Below are 15,686 nucleotides of genomic sequence, written 5' to 3' on the forward strand. Positions count from 1 at the left end.
GAAAATTTGTTTTTATAGGGATTGAACCCTATATGCAAATAAAGGCATTCTCATATATAAACTAATGGTTGTTAATGTGTCCTGTCATTTTAGTCATCCAAATGGTTATTTCATGAGAACGATTGAGCAGAACCATAGACGTGTGTCACTAAGGGCCGTAACTCTTACATTTGACGCATCTCTATCCCCCTCTTTTTTTTTTTTTTTTTTTTTGAATTATTATTGATTGTGTTGCAAGCAATGTAGAGAGAAACTCATGCAGTAGAGTCACAGATTCTCCACAGAGGATTTTACCTGAGCAAAGTTATCCTCAGGTCGTAACAATGGGTAATCAACAATTCTTTCACTATCCAACAATCTATTTGCTTGCCTGGCAGTTTGCCTCCAATTCCACATTAGACCCAACAAATCACTCCCTCCCAAAGTTCCCTTTGTGAACAGAAACGGGCACTATAATCTGAAAATCACTCCTTCCCATGTTTATGATATCATACAAAACCTACAACATCGCAGGTGTGTGGGTTTGATCTCATCCCAGTTTTACTATAAAAATTTTCTCCACTTACATTGTCACAGTGCTGTCTCAATTCTTCAACAAATGCCTTACTGAATTTTGCTTCCTTGATTATTAGAAAATTGCTTCTGTGGTATCAGTATTCAATAATTCTGGTAAAAGAACTGACCACCTCAATTATTGCCTCATCTCTTTGCTAAAGTCTTTGAGTCCTTAATCAATCAAGCACTAATCCATCACCTCATAGATACTAAACTTCTTTCTGACCGACAGTATGAATTTAGGCAAGCTTGCAGATATCCTAACTAATCTCTGAACATATATACCACACACTGAATAAGGCAAGAGAGACTAGGGCAGAAGCTCTTGATATATTTGAGGCCTTTGACAGGGTTTGGCACGAGGGTCTTATGCAAAATAAATCATACCGAAGTACTGGACAAATATTTATTTCAGATCTTTCTTAGACAAGAGAAAAATCCAGGTTGTTATCGATGGTCGTAGGCCAAAACAACAGGATGAGGGAGTGCCACAGGCGTTGAGCCTTGAACCTTCATTATTCCTCATATTCATAAATGACCTTCTCGATAAAATTGTTTCAGAGATGGGTAGATTTGCTGATGACACCATGCTCTATAATAGATACAAGGGGAAAATGAATGAACACATATCTAAGGCAATGGCTAAAACCTTAGAGAATTACCTCCAGTTTGTAGTGGAATTGGTCCATAAATGGATGGTAACATTTAATACTACTAAGTTCCTTTAACAATTACAAGAAATCTTCTCAACCACTAATTGCCATGACTAATAATACACTATCTGAAAGCTCTTCATTCAAACTCCTTGACTTAACATTCACAAGCAACATGAATTGGAATAAATACATTGAAGACATTGCCAGGGTTGCTGCAAAGAAGGTGGGCTCTCTTTACCATACTAGAAAATTAACTTGCACCTATATATCTCTATAAACTCATTATTCGCCCATGCATAGAGTATTGTTGCCACATCTGGGCTGGTGCATCTACCACTGGTTTCTCACCGTTAAACAAAGTCCAGAAAAGAATCTCCAACCTAATACGTCCTGCACTGTCAACAAAACTATCCGATCTGTGCCTATTTTACTAATATTCTAATGGGATGTACTCTGATGAACTCTTAGCACTTGTGCCCCATCAGTGTAAATACCCCTGACTAACCCAACAAGCAACGAAATCCCACACCTATACTGTAGAGGTCTCCAGATGCCAGAAGACATTCTACTTCCTTGAACTGCTACACTTTGGAATTCCTTCAGAATTTCCTGCTTCCCTGACTGTGCTGACATACAGAAGTTAAAATGTAATGTGAACAAACATTTGGGTACTCAACTCTCTACGTAGTGTCCCTATAGATATGGTCCCAAGAGGCACTGTTCTTTGTTTTGGGTGAATAAGAGTTAAAAAAAAAAGATAAAATAAAAATGTTACTTCAAAGTCAAGAACTAAAATAGTGAACAATTCATGCAAAATGGATAGATTCACATTCAGAAAAAAAACAATTCTTCCCTTTGTAAGAAACATTGCTCATGGAATATGAGTAAAGGACAAAATAATGAAAGCGAGAGTTACAAAACTGCTGAAAGTAAACCCAAGGTCCAACAAGAGTTATTCTTCTTTAGCAGTTTTTCTGTGAAGATGAATATTTAAAAATGCCTTTATTACCACACTGTTGGACAGTTTAGTTTTTTATAAATAATGCATAGCGAGTGACACGGTACAATAAGAAATGAAAATTGGCGAAAAGATCTGTTAGCTTAACTACTATTGAAGTCCAACTTTAAAAATCTAAGCAACATAATTTTATATAATATAGAGAGATTTAATTAAACAAAATAAAAGAAGCAAAATATATGAAGGAGTGCCAATATCATGTCTTCCAAAAAAATATGCCAAAGAACTGACCTTTTTCTGCTGCACAAATATAATGATACTTCTGAGTGCAACCTTTATGAAGACAGCCAACCATGGCGCCGCGATCCTTGCAAATTGAACAAATCTAAAAGGAAACAACAAGAAATAAAATAAGAGAATTTTTATTGAAATGGAAGAAAAAAAAACTCATTTTATGTATTTTGAAGAGGAGAAATTTTTATTATTTAGAACAAATAAATGTAAGAAATAAACAATTTATGTTCTTTTTCTTTATAACCCAGTAATAAACATATAACATATCACTCAATAAGTCCCAGTGTTATAAAAGGATTAGTATGCTTGAGCTGGACAGAGAAGTGTTCATACTGGCCATCAAAATAGTGCAAATAGGTATGTGTAACTGTTACCAAACTTTGATCTTGTGGGATCAGTCATCATTCTATCATGATCACCGCTGGTATCCAAACTCCATGCCATGTGTTCTTATCACGTCACGGATTCTGCCAAATAATTTGAGTGTGCAAGCGAAAGTTTGGCGCTATAACCCTCCTTCACAGAGATATACATGTGGATTCAAGAACCGCTTGCGAATTTCAAACTCCCTCATTACTAATTTCACTGACTTCAAGACATCCACTGAATCAAACGTGCTTGCTGTCCAGTGCTATGAATGTCAAATCAGCAGTCTTACTGACAACTAGGGATGTAATGGCATTGCACTTGCTCTGAACGCTTAAGTGAATGCCATGCTCTTTGCTTCGGATCCATTGCAGTCTATGCTCCCACTATCGATGCTGACGATGACATTAAGATTAAGGATGCTTTTTATGATAGTCTCCAAGCTGTTATGGATAAAATCCTATCACAATATCTTGTGGTAGTCGCAGGTAATTTCAGCACCCACAGAGGTGTTGGAGACATTAATATGAGGCACAGCATCAGTCAGTTTGCCATCGGAAACTGCTGTTCAAATGGAGAACGTCTCAGTGATTTTGCAGCAACAAATCAGCTTTCAATCTCAAGCACCCGTTTTTAACATTCCAGACGCCACCTCGTGATTTAGTATTCCAGCAACAATGTCACTGAGAACCAAATCAACATCCTCATCAAGTCTTACTGGGCATTTAGCATGCTCATCTGTCATGCATATCGCGGGAGAGAAACAGCAAGGACAATGCCTCCAATCATATCATAGTCTGTGTAAAATTATGTCTACTGCTAAAGGCAAATAAGACTCATCAGTTGTTGAAATATTGCGGCTTAAATGTAGTGCTACTCAAACCTCTTTCACCTCATTGACACAAATGTTAAGGACCTGTGGCAATCCTTCAAAAGCAATATCAACAAAGTAGCACATCAGAATCTTAGCACCACAAAAAATGTGCTATAGATTGAATATCAAGCTGCATAATTAAGCTCGCAAACTGAACAAAATAGGCTCAACATTCTAGCTCCAATAAGTAACTCCAACTGCACCACAAAACCACTCTATAAGAGATGATCGCAACATTTACTCGTAGAAAATTGCTGAAAACATGAGGCAAGCCGCATCAGTATATGACGCATAATAGCTGTATAGTATTCTTCGATACGCTCCATCATCACTGCAACAGAACAAGGGGAAGATGAGATTTTCAACCACATCAACAATGCTCACACCACCTTCTGTTTACTTCGATTGTAGCTCTAGCATAGAGAAGAATTATGGTGAACACCAAAGTCAGGATCTACCAGGCTCTCATTTACACCACTCTTTTATTGCCCCAAGACTTGACCATCTACAAGCAAGTGACCCATGCAAACTGGTATTCGATTATCACTGCCTATACCACAGCATTTATGTCTGCTGGCAACAGTTTATCCTCAACCACTCACTACAACTCCACTCCCTCCAAAAACCTTTCTTTGCCAAACGCTTTCATTGGTTCGACCACGCTCTTTGTAGATACTCGGGTGACTTCATCCGTGAAGTCATTGACCCAACATTACCACCAGGCTGAAAGAAACATTGGGGTGGTCAACTGAAAACCTAACTTCGGACAAAGCAAGATACGGAAATGATTCTGGGCCCTCACCATTACATGGTCTGTTGCTGGAACTGCAAATGTCTTGCGCTCATAAGGTAAGCAGTCTTGAATCGCTGTGCCTGGTCAGCTTGTATAAAGAACATGGTAAACTTGTTGGAAAGAACCAGCCTGACCAACCCAGTGTGAATCCCATAACCATGACCAATGTCCTGATGCTAACTAATAACATATCTTTTAGGTAAAATTCACTTTTTTCCAAGACTTCTAGAGTGATACACTAATTCCAAGGCTTCTCCAATACTTCAACACCTTTTTTGTAGAAAAATTTGTTTTTGTTCTCAAAATACTCCCAACATCATTTCTTCATTGAAGTCCAATCTCTTTCCCTGGAACATCTTTTTGAGATTTGCAAACAGCCAGAATTCGTTATGAAGATCTGGAAAATAGATCAGATGCGGAAGCAATTTGAAGTGCAATTAATGTAGTTTTGTCATTGTTGCCATCAACTTGTGATACATTGTCTTGGTGAAAAAGTACTCTTTCATTTATAGATTTCTTCAAATGCATAATTAATGCTATATAATATTCATTATTGATAGTTCTTCCTTTATCAAAATAATTAATGGACAATATACCTTGCATTTCCCAAGTACAGTGATTATAACATTACCTGCTGATGTTTACATCATTCGTTGCTTCGCACAGCTTCTGCATGCTGCTGTCCACTCGGCTTGCTGCCCATTTAACTTAAACAGTGAAATGGTGGAATCTGTTTCATCCGTTATAATATAGTAACACAAAAACTCATTTTTCTCATGTTGAAACAGTTTTTGATCAACTGCGAGTAAACATGGCACCCACTTTGTTCACACAAAATAATGAAGGCACTGCCTTTTGACATCTATTTCATGCAATTTTAGTCAACCAAAATGAATTTGTGAACTTTAATATTTTCCGGGACAATTGCAAATTTGGAGAACCTGAGCATTCAGCATCATGTGTCTGTACAACCGCATTCATAGTTAGCATACCACCTTTTAACCATTGTTATCAATGAAATAGAGTTTGAATAGCACTTATCAAGACAACAGGAAATTCAGATTATTCCACCGTTTTAAAAATTTGCAACAATAGTTTCAATTAAATAACTAATTTGTAAAATATTAATCCAATTCGGATCAAATTTTAATACATGCCATTTGAAAGTTATTACTTTCTAAAAAAAATTTTTTCCAGTGGGATCATCTATGTTGGGCCCATAACTCATTGAGTGAGGTGTTAACTGTTTATTTGAAAACAGAGATCCAAAGTAGATTTTTATATTAATGTTGTAAGCATGTACATATAAGATTTTCAGGTTCTTTTCCAGAATTCATCCATATTAAAAAAAAAAAAAAAAAAGAAAAGAAAAATTTGTATAATGTATGTACCCATGATGAAACAAAAATATTTCAAAAATCACTTAAATCGATCAAGTAGTTCTATTTTTAATGCATTTATTTGCTTCCCCACCAAAGCAAATTAGACACAAGGCCGTTTTTAATGTGGGGTAAAAACCAGCTCCCCTAAAAGTAAGCAAAAAGGAGGCACTGGTTACCAAAAATAATAATTGTCCCAGTATAGAAGGTTTCCCCTCTATTGACTGGTACAAATTATCTTAAGTGCAGCATCTGCAGAACAGATACTACACTTTGACCCCGGCCCGAAGGCCAAGAACAACAGAAAAAAGCAACTTTTATGAGTATCGGAGTAACTATCTTGCCTGCCATTTTTTTTATTTTTTACTCTATTTCACCTCAAGCAAGGAATATTGTCACTTGGAACATAAAGAGCTATTTGTGAGTGTATTTAACAGGGGACTGTAGGGAGTTGTCTGTTCACATTACATTTTTACAGATTAGTATAGTTAGGTAAGTAGAAAACAGGGAGGGAATTCCAAAGTCTAGCAATCCAGGGAAAGAAATTATTAGAGTAAAAAGCTTTCCTGCATCTAGGGACCTCAACAGTGAAGGGGTGGGATTTTGCTGCTTGTTGGGTTAGTCGGAGGTATGTATGTTAAGGGGGCACAAGTGCTATGAGTTCATCAGAGCACATTTTATTAAAGTGCGTAAAACAGGCATGGGGATGCGACAATAAGACAAAGGTTGAAATTTGGTGGACAGTGCGGGACCTATTAGATTACACTTTTTGGACTCTAAGAGTGAGATTAGTGGTAGATGCAACAACCCAGATGTGGTAACAATACTCGATATTTAAAAAAAAAATCTAACAAGGGAGATAACTCAACAAAATTTAAAAAATTACAAGATTTATATTATGCCATTAATCACTTAAAAATTATTTTTTTTATAAAAATAAAACTACTTGATTAATTTAAATGATTTTTGAGAATATATTTTCATTTTGTTATGGATATGTACAGCATAGATTTTTCTTTATTTTTGTTTTTTAATGCATGGAGAATTCTGGACAAGAACAGATTTTTGGAATGGTTTTCTCATCTTGATTATTGTGATCATGTCTCTGACATTTTGCCCTTCATCTTTCTTTAGAATCTTCATATAATTTTTTTTCATCCAACCAAGGTCATACATTGTTGGCATTTAATACTTTAGAATATTTATACAAGCAACTCAAAGATTGTAATATTAAAGCTAGCAATTCAATCTTTATCCTTCATTCATGCTGGATTCATAGAATAAATTTAAATAAACCATAAAAAGTAAATAATAAAAAGTTATTTCTGTAGGATGTGGTAGGCAGGTAGTTTGTTTTATGGCATATCAAACTTCTGTCTAGCTTAATGCTGAATCCAGTCAGTCTAGTAAAAAGATTTTACACTTCAAATTTTTAATATCCTCAAACATTTATAGATTAATCAGTTTTATGATTCAGAATTTTTTTTAGATGAAAATTTATTATTTTGATTATTCAGACTAATCGACAGTCTTCTAGAGACTGAAAGTTCAATCTTTACTACAAACAAGAATAAAAGAAAAAATACTTCTGCCTAACATGGCCGATGGAACAAGAACAATCAACCAACCATAGATTAAATAATGGATACAGTTTGAAATAGTTTTCCAAAGTTTGATTATTAGGCTGTTATACCTGTTAATATCACCACAAAACATTGTGAAAACAAGAATCGAAACAAGAAGAGTAGTCTGATTCGAATCCAAATACAGATTGCTCATATAAAGATAGTGTTTTTATTTTGCAGTAAAGATTTTCACCTGACAATTTTTTAAAATAAATATTTAAATAGTTTTTGAATTGAAAAGAAAAATAATTAGCTAAAATGTTCAAGTGATATTGTAGAGTCTTTCTCAGAGAAAACAGACATGCTAGTTGAATAGCTTAAGCATGAACACAAATTCTCTCTTGTTTATATGAAAGTGGTTTATAAGACTTTGTATAGATCATTTCCAAAGTACAAAGAATAAGATTGAAAAATTTAAATATTCAAACCGTCCTCGCCAAAAGCTGATGTACATTTTTACTGCGTTGACCTATAGCAAAGTGATGTTTTATTATTCAGTTAGATTTTATTATGTTAAACTGAATATGATAATTTAGAACAAGAGATTATGTGATAACATTTTCAAGTTTAGCATAAAAATAAAGGGCAAATCTATTTCATATCATCGATAGGTTTAAACGTAGCTGTAAAACAAAACTTTAGAATATTGGTATGTGCGTTCAGAAAGGAAATAGGTTTTTGTAAGTATAAAATGTTTAGTTACATGAAAGAGGTACTGACGATCCAAAAAAAATTAGATTGCTCTCTAGCTGTCAAATAACTAGTCACCAATTAGCCCCCCCCACCAAAGCCAACAAAAATTATGATTAATGATGGTTTACATTATTCAAGCAACAGTGATCACAAGAGAATATAATGCATGATTTTTGAAACGTTTATTTTTTAATTTTACATTCTTAAGTAAAAAATTTTAAGGTCTTTAAAAATAAACTCTTTAGATAATGGTATTTTTTACTAAAGTTTTACTCATAGTGAAAATGAGACCCAGAATTGGAGCAGTTCTGCCTTTCAATAAAATAAAATAAATAGAAAAAGTACTTGCTGAATAAAGTTAATTTAATATTTTTCTGATATATTTTTATATTCTGACACTGATGCAGTCATTTTTTTTTTAATTTTTCTTTCTTTCTCTCTAAAAAGGTATTTAAAAACAATTTTATGTAAATTGTATGGTGATAATTAAATTCAAATTTAATATTTTGAAGTGCTAGAAACTTGAAACAATTTTAAATAAACCTGTAAGGCGACTCCATAGTTATACAATTCAGATGCATTGACATTTTGTATGGTCCCCAAATGACAAAGTATATTTTTTGTCTTTCATTTATTTCTTTTAGTTTAAAAAAAAAAAAAAAAGGAAAATTTTTTTAAATTACTTTGCCATATTGCTGTGATACTACACTTAGATTTTTCTGCCCTCGATCACTTGCAAGTCGTTTTAGACTGAAACAATTTTTATTTTTGTTCCAATTCTGAATGTCCCTTTTTAGGGAGTTAGATTTTTCCAAAATTAAAATAAAACCTTGTTTCTAACTACCTTCATAGAGAGACAAGTAATTAGGAATAACAGCAATTGTTGGAAATAAAATAAAAGAATTCAACAATAAGAAACATAATTTCAGTTGTAAACAAGAAAACAGTTTACCCCCCCTCCCCATGAAAAGTGAAATCTAACATTTACTTTTCTTTTTTTTTTTTTTTTTTTTTTTTTTTTTTAAATAAAATGGGGCACTTACTGTAGATGATGCAACTGTAGCTGCCTCCTCGAGGCCGTAGAGCTTATTTCCAATTAAATATACACCGTCTGACCACACAACACAATCTTCATGGACCCAAACTTCTGATACATCAGACGGGGAGGTCAACTGTTCGCAGTCGAGGTCGCTGTTCGAAGCTCTTTCGTCTGTTGACGACTTACGCAGCCGAGGTCTGTCGGCAGCGCTACTCGTTTGTTCTACAAAAGAACAAGTCCTCTTTCGCTTATGTTTGCCTTCCACTTTGGGCAATTCTTCCGGGTTAGAGGCATGCAGGGGCAGAGGAGGTGGCGGGGGTAGAGGCGACGCCAAAACCGAAGGGTTTGTCGTCGATAGATTAGCCGTCTGGCAGAGAGGGCTAAGCGGCGGCGGAGGAAGAGGGGGAGCTAAAGGGGGAGGAGGAGGCACCTGCAGTTTTTCAACTTTCTCTGCTTTCACAGCAGGATGGAAACCATCGGGGTAGTAGGGTCCAAACAAATCCCCAAGAAATTTGTAGGTGCTACCTTTACCACATAGGACACACACCCACACATCTCCCATCAACGTCGTACGAGGAACCAAAACAGATTTTTCAGATGGCAAATTAGAAATCTGAACGGATGACGATGACGATGACGGCAGCCCCTTTAATTTAGACTTTTTGTTTAGTTTTGAGTCGCATTCCTCTTGCGGTTGATTGACAATGAGGCATGTGGATGGTTCATCCTTGATCGTTGTGGTGCGAATAAACGGACCAGAAGTTATGGATCCCATCTCACTTTTCTTCTTCTTTGTACTCGACATTAAATCCATTGTCTTCTTTAGTTTCAATGATTTAAGAGACTCGCTATCAGGTTGAAGGCTCTCGTAGCATTCAGATTTGTTTCTATTTAGCTTACGGCCACGAATTGGGCCTTTGCTAGGGGGCCGTCCCTTTCTCTTCCTCTTCTTACTACTACTGGAAGTCATGTTGCTCTTTTTGTCCGGGGTCATGGTGCTGTCAGTTTCGTTGGTTTCGGAAGGTGTAAACTCTTCTTTGAATTCAACACCTGTTGAATGTGAAGGATCCTCCGAGCAGGGATTATGGTCTTTGTTGTGAGATGATTCATCGTCGCTAATATCAGAAGTTGTCTCTATATTGCCAGGGGGAAGGGGTTCCTGCTTGATCGACTGAATATCCTCAGTCAAGTCAATTTCAAGAATTTCAACTGTTGGCTTCAAATCAATGTCATTTGGATCATGCTTTTTTTCAGGAGAGAAAATTTCTGTCTTTTTCCTCTTGGAACAAACACTGCTCTCCTCATAAGCAGTTATATCTGTTGTTGAAGAATTAGCTTCAAGATTTGAATCATAGTCAACAGACGAGGAACACCTACGCTTCCGTGGTTTCTTCAACGGTGTGTCAGAAACGAGACCATTCTCATCCTCCCTCTCGTCTTCCTCTTCTTCCTCCTCTTCGTCTTCCTCTTCTTCCTCCTCCTCATCTTCTTCCTCTTCTTCAGCATTAGCTTCATCCTGCTTGATCAAGTTTGGGTCTGATGAAATATCCTCATGACAAACTTCTTTCTCATGACAAACTTCTTTTTTAACATCGGAGAGATCTTCAGGGCAAACAGGTTCCACAGGGAGAACAACATTACACTCTGTCCTTTCAAAGCAACTTTTAGCATCTTCGTTGCTCTCGATGCACGACGGTGAATTTGTTTTCTCATCAGATGACACCTTCACCTGTTGGGAAAGGCGAGTGCTGCCTCTTCTTTTCCGCTTACGAATTGGACTTGTATCCTCTTTCTTCACAGCATTTGACTTTACAGGGTTAGCTATCCCAGCATTCTCTATGATAGTAGGTTTAGCATCGACCAAATCCGGTCCACTGGAATCCATAAGTGTATCTTCTTCAGGTTTCAAATCTTCAGAAATGTCAGAAGATACTGAAGAATTGTGCTTCACCATTCGATCTTCAGAGTCTTCCAGATTCGTATCCATGTTTTCAGACGGGACATTTGACTCTCCACCACCTCCAGTCGTCTCCGACCCTCCACCGGTATAAACTTTACTTTGAGATGCAGAATTTGATCGTAGCAAAGAGTTTCGCATTTGCCGAGTATATGTGTTACTGGAATCTTTACGCACACGCAATCTAGAACTTGCCTCTGCGTCCAGTTCATCATTTGCCACTGTTTGCGGTGACGTTATCTTGATACTTTGATTATTTTGGATCCGTTTGGACCGCTTCACTTTGCTCAAATTTGTCTGGGTGCCACTCGTCTGTACACTCTGCGCTTTCATCGGTGACACCGCTGCAGTTGGACTGTTACTGGTTGGCACGGTAACAGTTGTCGTTTGACCAGTAGCAGTAGACGTTTCTATCGCCAGGGGAGTATTTAAAGGGGAATCACTCTCTGCTATAGGTGTCGTTGTGGTCTTGCAGCTACTGCTGGCAGATTGTGTTTCCTCACTCCCGCTACTCGCTGCAGGTGTGCGGGTTAACTGGGTTTCCGTGATACTATTTGCAGCCAAATTTGCTTTTTTTCTGGGGCTACGTCGTGTTGCTAATGGCATGCTATCTCCATTCTTGGAAGATCCCGAAATATTCCGAGACAATTTATCTCCACTCCTACTGCCATGGTTGTCATCATCATCATCATCATCATCAGTTTTCTGCTGAATATGTATTACTTCTGCTTGTTTCTCCACCGCAGTGGTTTCGGAATGCTGCTGCTGATTGTCAACCTCTTTCGGAGAACAGGACATACCATCAGTACATTTCAGTTCAAGGGGGGAGGCTTCTCGTTCTACTTCGTCGTCTTTAACTTTGCACGCACCGTACACATCCATCTCACCATTTACAAGTGAATTCTCAGTGGAACATGGCTCTTCCTTGGCCGTAACAGTTGGACTTGCCAACTGTTTGTCGGGTTCAGCAGTTGCGTCTATCTTACAGGATACTGACGATGCCGTCGGAGGAGGAAGAGCAGTAGTTGAATTGACAATGGGTGAGGGCCCTGGCGATTGAGTTGGCGCAGGCGGAGTGTGAGGAGAATCGGCAGCCGTTATCTCTCTTGTTGCCGAAAGAGGAGGAGGGGTAGGAGGAGATGAGGTGACAGCACAAGTTGACGAGGTGGAAAGGCTTTGATTTAAAGAGGACAATTCTGAAGGAAAACATGTAGATACATCAGAGGGTGAACGTTCTTCTAGTTCAGAATAGACGCTAGACTTGCTGTGAGTATTCATATGGTTGTCACTATCATCACAGTCTAATAATTCATGTTTATTGCTTTTAAAAGACACCATGTCCTGCTTTATCTCATTCGCAGCAGCAGGGATCTCTAGTTTTGAATCAAATCTAACTCGGTTACGGTCATCCGACATCCTCATATCAACAGCGGAATCCTCCCGGTTCGTGACATCGATGCCACCGTGCGTTAAATTAGTCTCCCATTTCATTTCTCTCGAATGTTGCAACGGTGTCTTCAGCGTAAACATGTCCTCTTGTTTAGTACGTACCGACGTTATCGCTTCTCTGTCTTCTTCCAGAGCGGCTGGCAGAGGTAGTGGGGTCATAGAGACAACAGATGTGGGAGGCATTGACGAAGACGGAGGACGAGGAGGAGGTGGAGTGGGAGATATGTGAAACACACAGTCCGGTTTTTCCGGACCGGAACCACCACAAGCAGATGAACTACTCGTAGGGTTACTACCGGAACGAGGATTGCTGTTATCACAGTGTTTCCCATCTGTGCAGTTGGAGGGGCCACAAATGGGATTGCAACCATGACTGCAAGAAGAAGAAGAAGAAGACGAGGAGGAGTTCAAAGTGCAGCCACTGGTGGCGGCCATTCGATGATCACAAGGAATATCACAGGTTTTATGGCCTTCTGTATTGTGAGACGAAGGCGACGGCAGGCAGGCATCGTTGACTACACTTTTCGGGTCGATCACTTGGGTCTCCGGAAGTAGCACGAGTTTCTCTAACGATTGTAGAGGATTCTTGACCCCGAGCTGAGATACAGCAGTCTGGCCACATGTTGAGTCCTGGGAAGCATCACTCACGTACGGACTCATTGACGAAGGAGTATGCTGAAAATTTTGGTTTTGTGGTGGACTGTTGATGTGGGTTTTGGACATATAGGGAGATCCAACATGGCTGGGTGGGGAACCTATTGGATGCGGAGAGTAACGATGTTGGGAAGGGGGGCCCTGTTGTTGCTGCTGCTGATGGTGATGATGCTGATGATGATGCTGTTGTGGAGGGGTTGGCTGTTGTTGATGATGATGATGGTGATGAAGCTGATGATGTTGCTGTTGTTGCTGCTGTTGTTGCTGCTGCTGTTGCTGTTGTTGCTGCTGCTGTTGGGTTGAATGATGTTGCGGCCCAGGAGATTTAATACTGGTGTTACATGTGACATAGCAGCTGCTACTGTTGCTGTTGCTGCTGCTACTACTACTGCTGAGCGAACATGGTGGAATCCCCGATGAGCTGCTCATCGAATGAGGTGGAGACCGAATTTGTTGGCCACAACCAACGGGTGAGGTCATCGATTGAACAGCACACGGAGAACGAAGACTACCTGTTATCGGGGACGGCGTAGTAACAGGGGACTTGACATTGGTCGGTGCTGGGCTGTGCAGAGAAACCGGACTGGAATTTGGCATCGACTGGTTGCTGTGATGACTTGCCGGACTCTGCATCAGCATGGGACTGATGGGGGACGTACGGGCCGCCGGCGGATGGGGTGATGTACTCGGATAACCGTACTGAGAGGCCGCGTTGTGTCGCATCTGGGTCTGTACGGGACTGTTACAGGTTTGCATGCTGTACTGAGGGGAGCGAGGGATATGATAGGGGGCTGTCCGACCCTTATTTATGGGGATGTGGACCGTCTGATTGTTGGGATAATTGGCAGAGGCCATCTGCAGTATGTTGTCAGCAACCTGCTGTGGACTCTGGCAGCTCGAGTTATGCCGCATGTATGGATGCGTGTGAGGGCTATGAGAGGAGGCAGAAGATGAAGCTGAAGAACTATACATAGGGTTGGTAGTCATGCTAGAAATCTGGGCGGCTGACAACTGAGACATCTGGGCTGCCGATAGCTGGCTGGCAGAACTTTGAGCTACAGGGCCCATAGAAGTGTAGTGGGACGCTTGGTAAGGATTAGAGAAGCGTTGACCAATGAACTGCTGAGGCTGAGTATGCTGACTATAGAGAGCGGCTGCGTTGTGACTGTGGAACGAAGCCTGTTGAGACAACATCATGTGATTGGCCGATGGATGCTCACTGTAGCTTTGCATTGGATAACCACTCATACTTCGACTCATCTGCAAGAAAAAAATTATTACTTTTTAAAAATAAATTTCAGGAATATGAATGATTTGGCAATAGATTAACAAAAGTATTATAGTTCTATTTTTTACAGCATATCAATTCTTGTGAGTTTATTCTATGCTAAATTCAATTATTTTGGTAAAAAATGCATGCTTCAAACTTTTTATAGATTAATTTCTTTTATTATTTTATAAAATATAAAACAAATGATTATTTTTATCTAAAAAGAAATACGATCAAATCAGACGCCCCCCCCCCTTCCTCCCCCCAAAACATATCAAGATAATCACCTTTTCCTCCGAGGCTCTCCTTCAAATATTCTAGGGTCTAGGACTAACCTTGATGACACTGAACCTTTCTCCACTGTAAATTTCAGATATCCTAGCAGTAAGCGAAACTAATCTATACTCCTCAATAATAATTTTAACATGTAAGGATATCTCCCACTCTCACATAAAGACAGGAGTTTGGCGCCTATATTCGTAACACCCTCCCCATTGATCAGACAACTTAATCTAGAATCAGATCTGATTTAGATTAACCCTAAAACATAGCATTAATCATTTATATTTCCTCAACTATTTTCCTTCGACCCAGGATTTGACTGTCTCTACAGTGTAGCCGCAGCACTTTCTTTATGCAAGTGTGCAAATCCATGTATTTTGCCAATTTCTATAGATGTGACTGATAACAGCCTACATAATTTTTGTATTTCATACTGACTTTCACAAACCATAACTTTCCTGACCCATCTCCCACATCATATAGATAAACAAGTTTCACTGCTTTACCTATTCTTGACAACAGTACCTGAGGTTTGTATGATTGATGCCTATATTTACTACAGAATGCGGATCCCCTTGTGATAATGATGGATAGCATCCTAAACTTCCAACATCACACAAAAGTGCAGTTATTCAAAACGAGAAGTGTGGATTAGAAATCCATTAGCAATGCCCCATGAGTAAAACTACTGCTCTCCCAGCTAAACAATGCACTAACGAGGTACTAGATTGGGTCAAAGCAGGAATAGTAGCATATGTTCTTGCACACAAGTTCTATGGTAAGCCTCACTTTCCCCGATGGTTCACTTTAACTCCTGCAATTGCTATTGCACATAGGCAACA

General features: G+C 38.8%; 1 protein-coding gene across 3 annotated transcripts in view; it reads right to left on the reverse strand.

The window, feature by feature from the left end:
- Window positions 1-15,686, reverse strand: part of LOC145249620 (uncharacterized) — a 171,078-nt gene that overhangs the window by 29,473 nt on the left and 125,919 nt on the right. For all 3 annotated transcript variants that reach the window (XM_080111351.1, XM_080111349.1, XM_080111350.1), the window contains 2 exons: window positions 9,237-14,552; window positions 2,461-2,554 (listed from right to left, as the gene is read on the reverse strand). In XM_080111351.1, coding sequence (XP_079967477.1) covers window positions 2,461-2,554; window positions 9,237-14,552 — 5,410 coding nt within the window. The remainder of the gene's footprint in view (window positions 1-2,460; window positions 2,555-9,236; window positions 14,553-15,686) is intronic.

This window comes from Euprymna scolopes, chromosome 28, assembly GCF_053919585.1.
Source record: "Euprymna scolopes isolate OS-2025 chromosome 28, ASM5391958v1, whole genome shotgun sequence".
NCBI lineage: Eukaryota > Metazoa > Mollusca > Cephalopoda > Sepiida > Sepiolidae > Euprymna > Euprymna scolopes.